The sequence below is a fragment of the Somniosus microcephalus genome, chromosome 23 (genome assembly GCF_052327205.1).
Source record: "Somniosus microcephalus isolate GS21.2 chromosome 23, FLI_Smic_1.0, whole genome shotgun sequence".
Lineage (NCBI taxonomy): Eukaryota > Metazoa > Chordata > Chondrichthyes > Squaliformes > Somniosidae > Somniosus > Somniosus microcephalus.
In genome coordinates, this window is record NC_141009.1 from 26335071 (window position 1) to 26354418 (window position 19348).

The 19348-nt window shown below is 43.3% G+C and overlaps 1 protein-coding gene across 3 annotated transcripts in view; it reads left to right on the top strand.

Annotated features, from left to right (window-relative positions):
* The window catches only part of golga1 (golgin A1), a 77053-nt gene that overhangs the window by 27047 nt on the left and 30658 nt on the right, over nt 1-19348 (top strand). For all 3 annotated transcript variants that reach the window (XM_085965643.1, XM_085965644.1, XM_085965645.1), the window contains exons 7-9: nt 2714-2842; nt 9742-9902; nt 11969-12080. In XM_085965643.1, coding sequence (XP_085821769.1) covers nt 2714-2842; nt 9742-9902; nt 11969-12080 — 402 coding nt within the window. The remainder of the gene's footprint in view (nt 1-2713; nt 2843-9741; nt 9903-11968; nt 12081-19348) is intronic.

Genomic DNA, 19348 nt, shown 5'->3' on the forward strand with positions numbered 1-19348 from the left:
CTGAGGAGCTCATTTCACATGTCACTTTCAGGCGATGGAGTGACAGGAGGACTTTGTGATTTTGTTTGCTAACAGGTAATACAATGTGCAATAAGATGAGGTAGGAGAGAACCATTATACAGTCCTGATGAACATGCAGTAGGCATCTGCCCTCTAATTCAAGTGTATACGAGTCTCGGAACTCCGACCTGAGCCCTCTGAGTTGTCAGCGTGATCTTTATTTACTTGGTCAGTTTGCTTTTGCTAAAAAAAAATCCCAGCAACACTTTGCATCACTTAATGCAATATCATTGTGTGTGCTATTTTTTTTTCTCACCATTTTTCCTGGCGGTGCTGGGGGACCTTGTTCTGGGGTGCACATCCACAGATGCCAACAGTTATGTGATACCTCCTCCAGGTGGCCATTCTTCAAACATGAACCTAGACAGTGAGTGTTAACAGGCAGTTTTACCCTGGAGGAATCACATTTGAGCCTGTCCTCTCTTGAAGTACACTCACACAAATTTTCTAACAGGTGTCATTGGATATTGATCAGGAGCAAGAGTCCTGGTTAATTTTCCTCTCTCGAGGAGGCCAACTGTCGTGCTCCCACCGCTGACCCAGCTGAGATCAGCTAACAACTTAGAGAACAACAACTTGTATTTATATGGCGCCTTTAACGTAGTAAAACGTCCCAAGATGCTTCACAGGAGTATTATAAAACAAAAAATTTGACACCAAACCACATAAGGAGAAATTAGGGCAGGTGACCAGAAGCTTGGTCAAAGAGGTAGGTTTTAAGGCGCGGAGGAAAGAGAGGTAGCGAGGCAGAGAGGTTTAGGCAGGGAATTAGGGCCCAGGTAACAGAAGGCACGGCCATCAATGGTTGAGCGATTATAATCAGGGATGCTCAAAAGGGCAGAATTAGAGGAACTCGGGTATCTCGGCGGGGTGGTTGTTGGCTGAAGGAGATTAGAGATAGGGAGAGCGAGGCCATGGAGGGATTTGAAAACAAGGATGAGAATTTTGAAATTGAGGCGTTGCTTAACCGGGAGCCAATGTAGGTCAGCGAGCACAGGGGTGATGGGTGAACGGGACTTGGTGCAAGTTAGGACATGGGCAGCTGAGCTTTGGATGACCTCAAGTTTACGTAGGGTGGAATGTGGGAGGCCAGCCAGGAGTGTGTTGGAATAGTCAAGTCTAGAGGTAACAAAGGCATGGATGAGGGTTTCAGCAGCGGATGAGCTGAGGCAAGGGCGGAGATGGGCGATGTTACGGAGGTGGAAATAGGCGGTCTTCGTTTTGATGCGGATATGTTGTCGGAAGCTCATTTCAGGCTCAAATATGACACTAAGGTTGCGAACAGTGTGGTTCAGCCTCAGTCAGATGTTGGGGAGAGGGATGGAGTCAGTGGCTAGGGAACGAGTTTGTGGCGGAGACCAAGCACTAAAACTAGGACCACCTTTTCTGAATAGTTGAATAGCACAATGCACAATCACTGAGCCATTGGAGACATCCTATATCTGTATTTCTTGCAAAGCCTGGATCACTCCTGTCATATGATATAAACTCCATGCAACTCACTGGCATTCGGAAAGATAATGAACCAATTGGGTTCACTCCATTTTTCATATATTCGTTGTTCTCTCATGGCATTGCACACAGGAAGTTCAGACCAAATGTATTCTTTATGTATTTGGACTAGGGTACACGGGTACAATTCATCTACCACTTTAAAATCATACATTTTGTTCTCATTTTAATATGCCATTTATAAATTTGTATGGTCACATTTACAGTGGAAACTGTTTATTTGTCATGCTGTAATTTTTTGTTTGTTCATTCTCGCGATGTGGGCCTCGCTGGCAAGGCCAGCATTTATTGCCCATCCCTAGTTGCCCTGAGATGGTCGTGGACCACTTTCTTTGTAGGGGTTTGATGCAACTTAATGGCTTGCTCGGCCACTTCACAGGGCAGTTGAGAGTCAACCGTGGTGTGGGACTGAAGTAACATATAGGCCAGACCGGATAAGGATGGCAGGTTTCCTTCCCTGAAGGACATCAATGAACCAACTGGGTTTTTACAACAATTTGACAACTGCATGCTCACTTTTACTAATACTAGCTTTTTATTTCCACATTTAAAAAAAATTTAATTCATAAATTCTCAAACTGCCATGGTGGGATGTGAACGAACCATTCTCTGGATTACTAGTCCAGTAACATAACCATTACACCAATGTACCCTGTAGCACCATCCTGCCAGTGATGGCGCTACAGCATTTCCACTGGGAGCAGCATGTAGTTACACGGCGACATCTTTACATAGGCAGTTTCCATTCTAGATTTCTATGGCCATGTTTATAATGGAAAACGTTGACAGGAAGCGCACGATTTTTAATATCTTTTTTTTATATATATATATACACACATAATATTTTATATATTACGCACACATATACATACACATCCATGATGGGAGTATTTTGCCAAGCCTGTAGCACAGATTGTCTTTCAGATATATTTTATAAATCACAAGATCATCTGAATTTCCCAATTGTGTTACATCCTTTTAAACACACACCTAGCTAGGTGTCTATGATCTATACAGAGACCTTATGAAAAATGGTATTCATGATGGCTTGACGGCATTGATTTTTGCGATATAATAGTGTAAAGAAAAAAGCGTTTGTAAATTTTAATAGTCTTTCCTTTTCACTAATTACATTTCTTAGGAAAAAACAATGTTTGAGAATCAGCTGAAGCAGATGAAGGATCACAGTTTGAATCTGTTCCAGAAACGAGATGAGCAGGATGAACTGGATGGATTTCAGCAACAGGAGCTTGCCAAAGTCAAACATATGGTACAAGAAATGGAATATAAACATTCTTGCAAGATTCCATTTTTTAGAAGACCTCATTGCTCTATTTTGTGGCTGTCTAGCTTGCAGTGGACATTTTTTTCCTGATAGGATTTGGAACTGGGCAATCTTTTGGAATGAATGATTTCAATTCTTAAACCAGGGACCTTCTAGTTTGTGTGGATTAGTGCTACATTGCTTGGTGCCCTTATTTAATAGGTTAGGGGTGTCCAAATTGCAGCCCATGAGCCACTGGCAATTCAGCCCTTGAAGCCCAGGTAACTTGGATCTATTTGCACTTAAATTTCTTCTTTGCTGGTTGTTCTGTTTGATTTTTGTGGGCTTGAATGTTCGGAAAGAGCTGTTGTTGGCACTTTTGCCTCATTAGTGGCTTAATCCTTAATCAGAACGCTAAGATCGATCAGTATCAGTAATCTGAGATTTATGTATATTAATCAGAGCATGGATTTTAGACTATGCGTGCATATGCACCTATGTGAGCCACAAAGACTAAACGCAATGGACACCCTTATGCTATGCTATTATGAGAACTCAAGGGTGACCTTTTTAATGCCATAGTACCTGTCCTGATGCATTACCCATCACTCAAACATCCTAATCAGCATTAGTACACTTGAGTTGAAAGTAGAACCTGCAGCAAAATTTGGCATAGTTGTTTTAACAGGACACTGAACTTGCATCTCGAGTGTTATGTTTTAACCCAAGCCTTGATTGAAATTAATGCTTGCCTTCTGTGATGAGGTTTTCCCCATTTTAGGTTCCAACCTCCATGTTGGAAATTGTTCCACGTTCCTGAACCTGAGTGCAGAAAGGCTGTCTGTTCCCAGCTCTCTGCCAATGCCACACAAGATCCACACACTAGAAGACACATAAGAGACCTGGGTCTCGCCCTGTGGGGATAACTAGTTTCAGCTGTCTATCTATTGCCTTGATGACCTGAATGAGATCTGAAGTCTCCGTGGGAGGAATTATGCATGTGAACCTGCCTCATTACTTTCTATGATGGAGCATGTTAATAAACCTATCTGCTTCTTTGAGGCTCTGCTGAGAGTGTTTCAGGAGTTGGGGTCCAAATTAAAAAGCAGAACCTCAAAGGTAATAATCTCTGGATTGTTACCTGAGCCACGCACCAATTAGCTTAGGGATAAGCAGATTAGGTGGATAAATGCGTGTCTCAGAGAGTGGTGTGGGAGGCAGGGGTTTCACTTCATGGGGCACTGGCACCAGTACTAGGGAAAGAGGGAGTTGTTCTGTTGGGACGGGCTCCACTTAAACTGGGCTGGAACCAGTGTCCTGATGAATTGAATAACTAGGGCAGTAGATATTGCTTTAAACTAATGAAGGGGGAGTGGGAGGATTCAGGAAAGAGTAAATTTAAAAGCAGCAAGAGAAATGTCAAGGCTCTAGAGCAGAGCAGAGTTTTGGGTAAAAATAAGCAGCGTGTGTCAGGAAGGGACAGAGAGAGTAACAAAGGTAATAGGGAGTTCCTGGGTCAAAATCCTGGAACTCCCTACCTAACAGCACTGTGGGAGTACCTTCATCAGACAGACTGCAGCGGTTCAAGAAGGCGGCTCACCACCACCTTCTCGAGGGCAATTAGGGATGGGCAATAAATGCTGGCCTTGCCAGCGACGCCCACATCCCACAAACAATTTTTTTTTTAAAGTGACTAAGGTGACATCAGGGAAAAATTGAAAAAAGTCAAAGCTAAAGGCATTATATATGAATGCGCGAAACACTCGCAACAAAATAGATGAATTAATAGCGGAGATAGAAATTAACAGGTTTGATCTAATAGCCATTACGAGACAGGGTTGCAAAGTGACTAAGGTTGGGAACTAAATATTCCAGGATACTTGACTTTTAGAAGAGATAGGCAAAATGGAAAAGGAGGAGGGGCAGCCCTGATAATAAAGGATGGGATAAAGATAGTAGAGAGAAAGGATCTTCGCTCCGAAAATCAAGAAGTAGAATCAGTTTGGGTGGAACTAAGAAACAGCAAGGGGCAGAAAACATTGGTGGGAGTTGTTTATAGGCCCCCAAACAGTAGTTGTAATGTCGGGCAGAGTATAAATCAGGAAATTAGAGGTGCATGTAACAAGGGTAATACAGTAATCATGGGGGACTTTAATCTACATATAGACTGGACAAACCAAATTTGCAGTAATAGTGTGGAGGACAAATTCATGGAATGTATACAAGATAGTGTTCTGGATCAGTATGTTGAGGAACCAACTAGGAAACAGGCTATTTTAGATCTAGTATTGTGCAATGAGAAAGGGTTAATTAATAGCCTTGTTGTAAAGGGGCCTTTAGGGAAGAGTGACCATAATATGATAGAATTTTATATTGAGTTTGAAAATTATTTAGTTAAGTCTGAAACTAGAGTCTTAAATCTAAACAAAGCAAACTACGTAGGTATGAGGGGTGAGTTGGCTAAGGTAGATTGGGAAACTACATTAAAAGATATGACGGTAGACAAGCAATGGCAAGCATTTAAAGAATTAATACATAATTTACAACAAATATATGTTCCTTTTAAGGCACAAAAACCCCACAGGAAAAGTGGTCCAACCGTGGCTAACGAGAAGTTAAAGATAGTATTAGATCAAAGGAAGAGGCTTATAATGTTGCCAAAAAGAGTAGTAAACCTGAGGATTGGGAGGATTTTAGAATTCAACAAAGGAGGACCAAGAGATTGATAAGGAAATATGAGTAAATTAACAAGAGACATAAAACAGATTGTAAATGTTTTTATAGGTATGTAAATAGGAAGAGATTAGTGAAAGTAAACGTGGGCCCATTAGAGGCAGAGACAGGAGGAATTATAATCGGCAATAAGGAAATGGCAGAGACATTAAACAAATACTTTGTATCTGTCTTCACGGTAGAAGACACAAAAAACATTCCGGAAATAATGGAGAACCAAGGGTCTAGAGAGAATGAGGAATGTAAAGAAATCAGTATAAGTAAAGACACAGTACTGGAGAAATTAATGGGACTCTCTGGCGACAAATCCCCTGGACTTGACGACCTGCATCCTTGGGTTTTAAAAGAGGTAGCTGCAGAGATAGTGGATGCATTGGTATTAATCTTCCAGATTTCCCTAGATTCTAGTTCAGTCCCCAAGGATTGGAAGGTAGCAAACATAAACCTGCTATTTAAGAAAGGAGGAAGAGAAAAAGGGGAAACTAGGCCAGTTAACCTGACATCAATAGTAGGCAAAATGCTAATCTATTATTAGGGACATGGTAACAGGGCACTTAGAAAATTGCAATATGATTAGGCAGAGTCAACATGGTTTTATGAAAGGGAAATCATGTTTGACAAACCTGCTAGAAATTTTTGAAGATGCAACTCGGAGGATGGATAAGAGGGAACCAGTGGATGTGATGTATTTGGATTTTCAAAAAGTATTTGATAAGGTGCCACACAAGAGGTTATTACACAAAATTAGACTCATGGGATTGGGGGTAATAAACTAACATGGATTGAGGATTGGTTAATGGACAGAAAACAGAGAGTAGGAATAAACGGGACTTTTTCGGGTTGGCAGGCTGTAACTAGCGGGGTACCGCAAAGATCAGTGCTTGGGCCTCAGCTATTTACAATCTATATTAATGACTTTGATGAAGGGACTGAGTGTAACGTATCCAAGTTTGCTGATGATACAAAGTTAGAGTCATGGAGACATAACGGCACAGAAGGAGGTCATTCGGCCCATCGAGACCCTGCCGGCTCTCTGTAGATCAATCCAGTCAGTCCCATTCCCCCGCTCTAATCCGTAGCCCTGCAAATTTATTTCCCTCCAGTGTCTCTGCTTCCACCACTTCCGTCGGCAGCGAGTTCCAAGTCCTCACCATTCGCTGCGCAGAAAAGTTTTTCCTCACGTCCCACCTGTATCTCTTGCCCAAAACCTTAAATCTGTGTCCCCTAGCCCTTGTACCATCAACTAGTGGGAACAGACTTTCACCGTCTAACCTATGCAAACCCATCATAATCTTGTACACCTCTATCAAATCACCCCGCAACCTCCTTTGCTCTAATGAAAATAAATCCAGCTTCTCCAACCTGTCCTTGTAGCTAAGATCCCCCATCCCCAGAACCATTCTGGTAAATCTCCTCTGAACCCTCTCAAGTGCCCTCACATCCTTCCTAAAGTGTGGTGACCAGAACTGGATGCAATACTCCAGTTGTGGCCTAACCAGCGCTTTATCAAGGTTCAGCATAACTTCTCTACTTTTGTACTCAATACCTCTATTTATGAAGCCCAAGATCCCATATGCTTTGCTAAACACACTCTCAATATGTCCTACCACCTTCAGGGACCTATGCACATTAACTCCCAGGTCCCTCTGTCCCTGCACACTCTTTAAAACTGTGCCATTAAGTGTATATTGCCTCTCCCTGTTCCTTCTGCCAAAATGCATCACCTCACACTTCTCTGTATTAATTCCATCTGACACTTGTCTGCCCATTCTGCAAGCCTTTCTATGTCCTGTTGCAGTCGATTGGTATCATCCTCACTGCCACACCCCCAAGTTTGGTGTCACTGGCAAATTTGGAAATTCTACTCTATTCCAATATCCAAGTCATTTATTTATATATATATATATCAAAAAAAGCAGTGGCCTCAGCACTGACCTTTGGGGAAACACCACTGTCTACCATCCTCCAGTCTGAAAAACAGCCATTTACCACAACTCACTGTTTTCTGTCCTTAAGCCAATTCCTTATCCAAGCTGCCACTGATCCACCTATTCCATGAGCCTCAATTTTGTTAATCAGCCTTCTATGTGGTACTTTGTCAAATGCCATCCGAAAATCCATGTAGACAACATCCATTGCATTCCCTTCATCAATCCTCCCTGTTATTTCATCAAAAAATTAAATTGGAATAGTCAAACACGATCTGCCCTTTACAAATCAATGTTGGCTCTCCTTAATTAGCTTAAACGTCGCCAAGTGCCCATTAATTTTTTCCTTGATTATTGTTTCTAAAACTTTACCCACCACTGATGTTAAACTGACCGGCCTGTAGTTACTCAGATTGTCCTTGCACCCTTTCTTGAACAATGGTGTCACATTTGCCACTTTCCAATCCTCAGGCACCACCCCCGCTTCTAGGAAAGATTGGAAAATTATGGCAAGCCCTTCCGCTATCTCCTCCCCCAATTCCCTTAGCAACCTGGGATGCAAGCCATCTGGACCAGGCGACTTATCCACTCTAAGCATACCGAGCCTTTCTAGTACATCCTGTCTATCAGTTTTCACCCCTTCCATTGCTTCTACCTTTTCCACTTCTACCGATATTTTGTCAGCATCCACCTCCTTAGTAAACACCGATGCAACGTACTCATTGAGTATTCTAGCCTTGCCCTGCGCCTCCAAGCATATATCACCTTCTTTGTCTCTAATAGGCCCCACCCTACCTCTTACTACCCGCTTATTGTTTACATGCCGGTAAAAGATTTTTGGGTTCCCTTTTATGTTAACCGCCATTCTACTCTCATATTCTCTCTTTGCCAATCCTATTTTCTTCTTCACTTCCCCTCTCAACTTATTGTATTTGGTCTGGTTCTCCCTTGAAGAATTCACCTGACATTCATCTTACACCCTCTTTTTTTGCTTCATCATCTTCTCTATCTCCCTCGTCATCCAAGGAGCCCTTGCTTTGGTTCCCTTACCCTTCCCTCTTGTTGGGAAAGTAATCTGTGAGGAGGATGCAAATAGGCTACAGTGAGATATAGACAGGTTGACTGAGTGGGCAAGAACATGGCAAATGGAATACAATGTGGGGAAATGTGAAATTATCCACTTTGGCAGGAAAAACAAAAAAGCAGAATATATTTTGAATGGTGAGAACTGGGAAATGTTTGCATTCAGAGGGACCTGGGAGTCCTTGTACATGAGTCACAGAAAGTTAACATGCAGGTATAGCAAGCAATTAAGAAAGCAAATGGTATGTTAACTTTTGTTACAAAGGGATTAGAATATAAGAGTAGAGTAAAGAAGTCTTACTATAATTATACAGGGCATTGGTGAGCCCACACCTGGAGTACTGTGTACGGTTCTGGCCTCCTTACCTAAGGAAAGACATACTTGCATTAGAGGGAGTTCAACAAAGGTTCCCTAGACTGGTTCCTGGGATGAGGGGATTGTCTTATGAGGAGAGATTGAGTAGACTAGGCCTATATTCCCTGGAGTTTAGAAGACTGAGAGGTGATCTAATTGAAACATATAAAATTCTTAAGGGGCTTGACCGGGTTAATGCTGGGAAATGTTTCCCCTGGCTGGGGAATCTAGAACATGGGGTCACAGTCTCAGAGTAAGGGGTCAGCCATTTAGGACTACGATGAGGAGAAATTTCTTCACTCAAAGGGTTGTGAATCTTTGGAATTCTCTACCCCAGAGAGCTGTGGTTGAATATATTCAAGACAGAGGTCGATTACATTTTTGGGAACTAAGGGGATAGTGCGGAAAGGTGGAGTTGAGGTGGAAGATCAGCCATGATCTTGTTGAATGGCGGAGCAGGCTCGAAGGGCCAAATGGCCGACTCCAGCTCGTATTTCTTATGTACACTGTAATGAACCAGGCTTTCAATAAATGTGACTGAATAGGAAGTGACTAAAATGTGACAATTCTGATAAGCATTGAACAATATCTGAGCTTCAATTCAGACACACTACACTATATGCAAATATTGCTGTTCTGTTGCCTCTAGCTTTTATTTCTCTTTCCCTTAGACTATAAGTTAATATCCTGGTTAATGAAAGTGAGTGCTAAGAACTGAAGTATGTTGTAATGTTTGGAACTTAACATCTTTTAGCTTTCGAGCTAAAGCTGATCAATAAGAACTTGTTCTTTTGTCTGTTTTACAGCTCCTGAGGAAAGAAGAGATGTTGTCCAATATTGGAAGGGAACTTGAGGAACGGAAAACAGAGCTAGATCAAACCAAAGAGGAGCTGAAGATCTCCGATCAGAAACGCTCAAATCTAGACAAAAGGCTGCAGACTTTAAATGCAGACATTAATGAGGAAAGGTACAGCACCCTTGGAAAGAAGTCAATAGTCGTGTTCTGAATCATTTCCTTCCCCATGATCTTTACAATTTTGTGTCGATTCAAAATGAACTGGTTATTTCTGACTTTCAAACTTGCTCTGGTTGGACATGTACTAAAATTGGACTGGTACAGACAAATTAGCAAGACTCTTTGCAAAGCTAACTCACAAAATGTTCTATTTTAAAAAAGCTAAAACTTTCAGCAAAGGACAGATTAGGTAGAATGATGAGTTTAATCCTGTTCACCAGAGCACTGTCAGTACAGCAGAGGTGTAGTAGAGGATATACTGAGTGCACCTATTTTTTTTAATTTGAGGCTAAGCTATGAATGAGGATGAACTGTAAGGGTAGATTTTACAAATTCACGCTCCTGGTTCAAATCTTCTTGCACTAAAATGCACATCAGGAACTTGGACATGGAGGTCAGTTGACCCTACAGAATTTTTAATCTATTAAGATTAATGGATAGAAACTCCTGCGAGGCCCATGATTCTAAGCCCAAATTTCCGATATGTGCTCCTAGTGCGCAAATTTGAACAATCTTCTCTATAGTGCGTTATGTTTAGTCCTGATTAACACTTGCATATACATACTATATTTAATCATTATTACCATTAAATGTACTATGTATAGCTAAAGATATACATCAGTCCTGGCTCCAAAGCCTCAAGATACCAAATGCCACAAGTCAAGGCGATGCGGGCAGCCAGCTTCTGATACTGATTGTAAAACTTTGTAGCAGTTACTGAAATGAACAATTTTATGCAGCCTGTTATCAATGGTTCCTTTTGAAACCAAAGCCTAGATATTACTTTTGGTAATATTAATAGATGAATGGTTATCACATTTATATGAATTAATTTTTTTACTATTGTAATGTCTGTGTTAAAATAGCAGATAAGGGAATGTCTTAACATGCATTGCCAATGGCAATTCCTATAGTGGTATGACGAGAAGCAAGAAGTGTAATTATGACAAAAAGCAATCCGTCTCCATCCATTGATGGTATACTTCTGACTTCAGGCCTTCAACCTTACAGTATATGTAACATTGTATACTTTTCTTATAAAATGAATTAAGCAAATACTGTAAAGAAAGACAGAAGTTGCATTTATATAACCCCTTTCATTACATCAGGACATACCAAAGTGCTTCACAGCCAATGAAGTGTCATCACTGTTGTAATGTAGGGAAATGCAGCAGTCAATTTGCACACAGCAAGGACCCACAAACAGCTATGAGATACAGGAGACTTTGGTTTATCCGGAGGTTGTATGTCCGGAAACCTCGATCTACCGGCAGAAATCAGGAGCCATTTTGTTAGGTTTTTTTTCTTCTCGTGGCTTTTTTTTTTCAACAGTCAGGCTCTGGAAAGTCTCTCTGAAGCTGTTGCTAAGCTACAGAGATGCTTCCAAGGTACGGGCCGACTGTTTGAAGCTATTGCTAAGCAACAGTGTTTGTTGTCAGATACGGAGATGAAAACCTCCGTATGCTTCAACATTAACGCTGGTATGTCCGGCAGTTTTGATGGGACGGCAACAGCTCGGTCCCGTCGGTGCCGGATATAACAAAGTTTCCTGTAAATGACCGGATAATGTGTTTTGGTAATGTTGGTTGAGGGATAAATGTTGGCCAGGATAGTGGGAAAACTCTAGTGCTGCTCTTTGATTAGTGCCATGGGATCTTCTACATCCACCTCAGAGGACAGACAGGTTTATTGTCTTATAAAAACAGATGGCATCTCTGATAGTGCAGCACTCCCTCAATACTACTCTGAACTGTCGGCCTAGGTTATGTACTCAAGCCTCTGGTTCTGCTGTACAGTCAACATTTTATTTAAACAAACTTCAGTGTGGGCAATGCAGGTATTCAGCTGCAGAGTTCTTTAAGCGAGGCTGTGCTTGTGTTTGTGTTATTGTGTGTGAAATAATGGTACATTTTATAACTGCTGTGATGTCTATTGCTGATTGCTTACATATTTTTGCTGCGTGTATTTCTTTGTTTTGCACTTCCATTAAATCCCGTTGAATTTTCCTTACTGCACAGAGAGGAATTTCTGGCTACAAAAAGAAGTGCAGAAGGGAAAATAACTGAGTTGGAACACAGAGCACGGGAATTACAGGATGTGATTCAACGACTCTCGGCTGATTTACATAAGGTACAAAAGTTTAGTGTTTTACTTCAAATGAGAAAAGGTTCAGTAATCACCAGTAATGCACTTCTTTGTGCAACTTTATAAGCTGTTTTATTAGACTGAACAGAATTCATTCTGGAATTGGTATCCAGTTGGGTTTCAGTTACAGTAAAACAACATCTGTTCATTTCTTGCTTGCTTGAACCTTGGATTAGTCACAAAGCTGTAAGTTTACATGTTTAAAAGCTATGAAAAATAGCTGTTGCATGTAGTAGCTGTAACAGAAACATATATTGTTACTATAAAGTTTTACTTAACTCTCAGTGCAGGGCATGCAGCAAGTCCATGCCCTAATGATATATATAGGGAAATAATTTTGTACAGGGGCACCTCATTTAGAAAGTAAATGTCGTGCTGTAGTTAGTATAAACCATACAATGCTTTGCTGTAGCATCAATCTTCTCATAGAGTCATAACGGCACAGAAGGTGGCCATTCAGCCCATCGAGTCAGTGCCAGCTCTCTGTAGATCAATCCAGTCAGTCCCATTCCCCCACTCTATCTCCGTAGCCCTGTAAGTCTATTTCCCTCAAATGCCTATCCAGTCTCCCCTTAAAAACATTGAGTGTCTCTGTTTCCACCACCTCCGTCTGCAGCGTATTCCAGGTCATCACCACTCGCTGTGTAAAAAAGTTTTTCCTCACATCCCCCTGTATCTCTTTCCCAAAACCTTAAATCGGTGTCCCCTAGTCCTTGTACCATCAACTAGTGGGAACAGCCTTTCCCCGTCTAGCCTATCCAAACCCGTCATAATCTTGTACACCTCTATCAAATCACCCCTCAACCTCCTTTGCTCTAATGAAAACAAATCCAGCTTCTCCAACCTGTCCTTGTAGCTAGGATCCCCCATCCCCAGAACCATTCTGGTAAATCTCCTCTGCACCCCCTGCCTTCACATCCTTCCTACAGTGTGGTGACCAGAACTGGACGCAATACTCCAGTTGTGGCCTAACCAGCACTTTATAAAGGTTCAGCATAACTTCTCTACTTTTGTACTCAATACCTCTATTTATGAAGCCCAAGATCCCATATGCTTTGTTAACCACTCTCTCAATATGCCCTGCCACCTTCGGGGACCTATGCACATTAACTCCCAGGTCGCTCTGTCCCTGCACACTCTTTAAAACTGTGCCATTAAGTGTATATTGCCTCTCCCTGTTCCTTCTGCCAAAATGCATCACCTCACACTTCTCTGTATTAATTCCATCTGACACTTGTCTGCCCATTCTGCTAGCCTATGTCCTGTTGCAGTCGATTGGTATCATCCCTCACTGTTTTCCACACCCCCAAGTTTGGTGTTGTTGTAGCTAATTTGGGGCTACGTGGACCAGGTGATATTCTAGGTCGACACGATCCCAACAGAAGCCTTTGGAGTCAAATAAAACTCTGACCACGAGTGAATGGCAAAGTAAAAGAATGCTTTATTGCAGAGCTCTGGGAGAAGCAGCTATACACCCGGTGTGCAATCGCCACACTTCTCATTTTACACACACAAAGCCCCTGCCTATATACAGGGGTCAAAACAAATTACCTCATATTACTAATCACCGCGATACCCCGTGACATCTATAATGGTTACCTATTTTAAGCAAGCGATGGACCCTAGGTCTAAAACCTTTTTCGGGACCTTTAACCGCAGACAGGAGAAGCAGAAGTCCAACCTATTTTCCGTCGCAAGGTGACCACAATCGTTCAATAACAAAACTGCAGCTGGCATTATCTCATCCCAGCCTACGTGCGAGTTCAGGGGGCCCCTTTGTCAACCAGTTTAATGTCAAGTATCCCGACAGTCTTTGCAAAGTCCTTAGTACTGAAATTCTCCTTAACAATCCCTCCTTTTGGTCCTGGATCACGATCTTCTTGGTCCAGCTGACCATCAATCTTCTTTCTTCACAGTGTTGTTCCTACAACCACTGACTCATCCGAGGGAAGGCAGTTGGTTCAGGTTGGTCCTCCTTGTCCTTTTCCATAAGCGATAGTTCATCCGCCTGAATCACACTGACTGGCATTACCGGTGTCATTGCCATTTTGCAACAAGCTCTCACTATAGTTAGCAGACAGCATATTGCAACACATATCGCAACGATGATAGCCAATGCATGCGTTATCCAGGAACCCCATCCTGTTAGTCCTAGCCACTCCAACCATCCTTCTCCCGGATTGGTATGGACTCTCTTCACTTCATCCTTCATGTGGTTTACTAAGTTTGTGATATTTTCCGCACTATCAGGGATATAAGTACAGCACTCACTTCCTATCAAGACACAGGTTCCTCCTTGTGCCGCAAGGAGGTAATCTAAGGCCATTCGATTTTGGAGGGCTACTGTTCTAATGGCTACCATTTCGGTACTCATTTCTGTTAAAGCTTCCCCAGTAACATTGGCAACTACCTCTATTAGCCTTGCCAACCTCCTTGTTTCATCCATTAAGTTCATTATTCCATAGGGAGGGTTTATTACACCAAAAAATCTCATAAGCTCCTAGCTCTCTTTTAATCTGGTGTTTCTTAAATTCGTGGTGTTTCCCAATCTACTGGTATTTGTTAGTACCAGATAAGGGGGGTTTACACTGGTATTATAGGATGTATAATACCATCCCTCAAACTCGGTCATTTCATAACCCGCCGTCCTGAGGGCGGAACAATTCATTCCAGTAAAAGGGTTCCGTCGGATTGCACCCCTGGTGGCAGTACGGTTTCCGACTGCCTCCTCACACGGTACGTTAGTTTGGTTCTGGTGGTGCATCCATATCAGCATTTGAGTAACATTAAAGGCCACCGGACGAAGGGGTATTCCACCCCTACTATGTATCGGGATGTGGATACAGACCCAACAGCTGGACTGCTCCCTTTTCTTAGCATACTCGTAGGACATATAAACAAAGGTATTTACGTGTAAATTACGCTTACACCGCGGTCTGCCCCGGGTTACCGTAACAACGCATATTATCGCAACTAAACATATTACGGTCTTCATTTTCAATTTTAAGTAAGGACTGCCTGTCTGAAACTGGCTTATGGTTTCTCTGGCCCTCCCGATAACACTCTTGTAACAACGCGTTAAGATAAAAGCACACAAGCACAACCGATGCAATAAGCCACAAAATAAATGCCCACACAGGCAAACAGATCAAAGTATCAGGCATTAATCAGCTGATGTTGACCTGGAAAATAATACAAGGGTGTATTATTAGTAACTTCTATGCACACCCCTTCTGAGGTAGATTAAGGCTTAAAACTTAAAATGGGTGTTGGATGTCAGCAGGTCAGAACGATCCAAACACCATAACAGATCTCGCATAATCGCAGTCACCTTTCCAAGGCCGAGTACGAGTTCTGTAACCCCGAAGCGTAATCCTTATGCCTTAACCAAACAGTATCAATTCTCAATCTGCGTTGTACGCCCCTACAGATTGAGTCCTTAACACAATACCTTAACAACTTTAATCTTAATTTTATGCTGGTTACATTCATTTAGTCAGTCTTTTCTTTCGTGGTTTCACTCTCCCCGGTAGTCTCCGTCTCAGGAGGCTCCAGGGATGACTTTGGCTCATATATCTTTAGCTGTGTCCAATGTTTCCACACTCCCTTTCCCCGTATGTCTAGACAGGCGCAAGTATCTCCGCTAATAATAACTTCGTAAGGCCCATTCCATTTGGGAGCAAAGCCTGATTTGGTTGGTAATGCCTATTACCCTAGTTCCCGCTGTAGGGACTTCTGGTAACGGGAAGGGGAATTCCTTCTCGTCCTGCTCCCTCTGGCGGTACCTTACCTGCGTCCGCATTTCTTTTAGTTGTTTACTCATTTCTTGGACATATCGCCGTAGCTTGTCCTTTAAGGGGCCTACATCCACCCCTCCCGTAATTATGCCTTCTGGCAATTGCATTGCTCGTCCTGTCATAAGTTCATACGGGGCAAGGCCTGTGGTACGATTACAGGTGGCTCGTAATTTCATCAGAATGATAGGTAACACTTCCACCCATGTTTTTCCCGATTCCTGCATGGCCTTAGCCAGCGCATTTTTTAGTGTTCGGTTCATTCTTTCTACCATCCCCGAGCTCTGGGGATGGTAGGGTATATGAAACTTTTGCTTAATTCCCATTAACTGGCACATATGTTTGACCACACCTCCTGTGAAGTGGGTCCCTTGATCCGAATCTATCTGGAGCGGCATTCCCCAACGTGGGATTACCTCCTCCGCCACGATTCGAGTGACTGTAGTGGCCGTACAATTTCTGGTGGGAAAGGCCTCCACCCATCTTGTGAATTGATCAATGATTACCAAGCAATACGTCTTACCCTTTGACATGGGTAGGGGCCCCGTAAAATCAATTTGCAAGTGCTCCCATGGCCCTCGGGGCCTGGGTTGGTGTCCTAATCTAATCTTAACCGGTCTTCCTGGGTTATGCTGAGCGCACACGATGCATCGTTGACAATACTTAGCAATGTCCCGCCCCATACCCTTCCACCACCACTCCTTACCTAAAGTCTGTTGCATCACCTCCTTTCCAGAGTGGCTTAATCCATGGTGTATTTCGAGTAGGGTATTCTGTATACACTCGGGGGCCATTACCTTGTTATTTATTCGCCATACTCCGTCTGCTGTTGGTCTGGCTCCTTGTTCTTTCCATCTTTGCCTTTCACTAGGTAATATATCCTCGTGTAGCTCAGCGATACTAATTTCATTTCCTGGGCTATCTACACTGGCTACAGGTTCCTCGGGTTCCCATCCTAAGGCTAACTCCGCGGATTGTTTCGCTATCTGCTTTCCTTCCTTCCGTTCTAGGTTTGCTTCTTTCCGTTCCAAGATCAGGGCTGCCTGAGCTGCCCTGTCAGCTGCCTGGTTGCCCATATAACCCGTCCATTCTGGACTGTCTCTGGCTGGTTCTTTTTGGTGTGCATTAATCTTTATTACTGCGACCTGTTTAGGCTTATTACTCGCTTCCAGGAGGGCTTCGATTCTTTCCTGATGTCTTATGGGGGTTCCTCCGGTAGTTACAAATCCCCGTCTGCCCCATGCAGTCATGTAGTCATGGACTACACCGAACGCATATCGGCTATCTGTATATATATTTACAATTTTATTCTCGGACTCTTCTAGTGCTACTGTCAGAGCCACTAGTTCTGCTACTTGGGCTGACAAGCCTCCTTCAAGTCTCCCCGATCGTACAGTTCTCATCTGACTATTTACTACAGCCCAGCCCGTACGAGGCTGTCCGTCTATATATTTTCGGGACCCGTCCACGTACAGGGTCTCTTCAGCCCCTGGTAACGGAGTGTCTTTTATCTTGTCTCCCTCTAAGTCAGCATCTACATCTCCACAATCATGGGAAATACCCGACCCCAATACTCCTTCAGCCGGGTTTTCCCTTGCGTCTCTGACTATTGTTACTGCTTTACTGGGAGGGAGGAGAACAGCCTCCCATTTCGCTCGTCTCAAGTGTGAGACTGATCGCAATTTTCTGGTATTTAACATTTCTACCAAAGTATGCTTTGTGTGGAGAATAATATCTCCTGTCATTACAACGGGCTCGCTAATTTTTACGGCCCAAGCTGCACAATCTAGAGCGGCTATGCAGCGCGAGAGTCCCGATACTACTGGTCCTTCTGCAGTGGAATAGTATGCTACGGGTCTACGTTTATCTCCATGTTCCTGGGTGACTACGGCCGAATAAAATCCTTCCTCATTATCGCAGTGTATGTGGAAGGGTTTGTTCAGATCTGGGAGTCCTAGTCCTGGGGCTGATATCAGATCTCGTTTAAGTTGGGTATAAGCTTGTTCCTGCTCAGGACCCCATTCGATGGGGTCCAGGGCAGGCTTACCCCCTCTTACCAATCGCTGTATGGGTTCCGCTGTTTTTGCGAACCCCGGGATGAAGTTTCGGCTGTAATTAAAAAGCCCCAGTACTTTCCTTACTCCTCTTACTGTTACCGGTCTAGGCATGGTTTGTATTGCCCCTTTTCTATCTGCGGGCATCTCCTTTACCCCTTGTGAGATAAGGTGTCCTAAATATAAGACCTGGGTTTTGCCTATTTGTGCCTTTTTGGGGCTGACCTTCAGTCCTGCCTCCCCTAAGGTCTTTAGGACTGCACCGAGTGCAGTCTTATGTCCCTCTTTTGTAGTGGAAGCTATGAGTATATCGTCCACATACTGGAGGGTGGTACTCCCAAGTGGGAGTTCCACTTTTTGGAGAATGTCACACATGACCTGGTGAAAGATCGCTGGACTGTTATGGAACCCTTGGGGAAGTCGGGTCCATGTATATTGCTTGTCGCCTACTGTGAAGGCAAACTTTTCTTGAGACCCCGGGTCTAATGGCAGAGCCCAGAACCCGTTAGCTATGTCTAGCACGGTAAAGATCTTATGCCCCGGGTCTAACCCATTTAATATCGTGGAGGGGCTAGCAACTATGGGGTGTAACTTTGGGGTTACCTTATTTAGGGCGGTGTAATCTATTGTAAGCCTGAAGCTCCCGTCAGGTTTTCCCACTGGCCAGGTCGGGGAGTTAGTGGTGCTGGTTGTTTCCCTTAGAATACCTCGCTCCACTAACCCTTTTACTATCTCTATTACTGCTTTACGGGCTTCTGGCTTTATGGGGTACTGACGATGGGGTTTATGCTCTGGTCCGGGCACTATGATAGGGCCCATGTTGACCCTACCAGTGTCCAGCTTGTTCGCCGCCCAGGTGCCCTCCACAGAGTTACAAATGTCTTCATATTCTGGTAGAGGTGGGTTGGACCACGTATTTATTGCTGCTACTCCTAACGTTGTCGTGTGGCCCGTTAAGCACCCCACATCTTGGGTCTTTCCACTTACATCTGGCCAGGTTAACTTACCCTTTCCACAATCTACAAGTACCTGGTACTCTCTTAACAGGTCATTACCCATTATAGTCCCTTCATTATTTTTACATACATAAAAGCTCATGGGGATATAACGCCCATTTATTTCTACTACTTGTGGGATGCTGCGGAAGGCTGTGACACCTTCACCGCCCACCCCAGTAATTACCGCACTTTTCTTTGTTACAGGGAGGGGGAGGTTGGTTATAGATATTGCTGCTCCTGTGTCCACTAACACCTCACATGGTCGGCCCCCTATTAGTGCAGACACATATATTCGCCCCCCCTTTTTTCTTCCTCCCTGTATGGGGGCCACCGAATATCATTCTTGTTGCCATTTGAGATAACTTTGCCATTTCTTAAAATCCTCATACTGAGCAGTTGGGACGGTC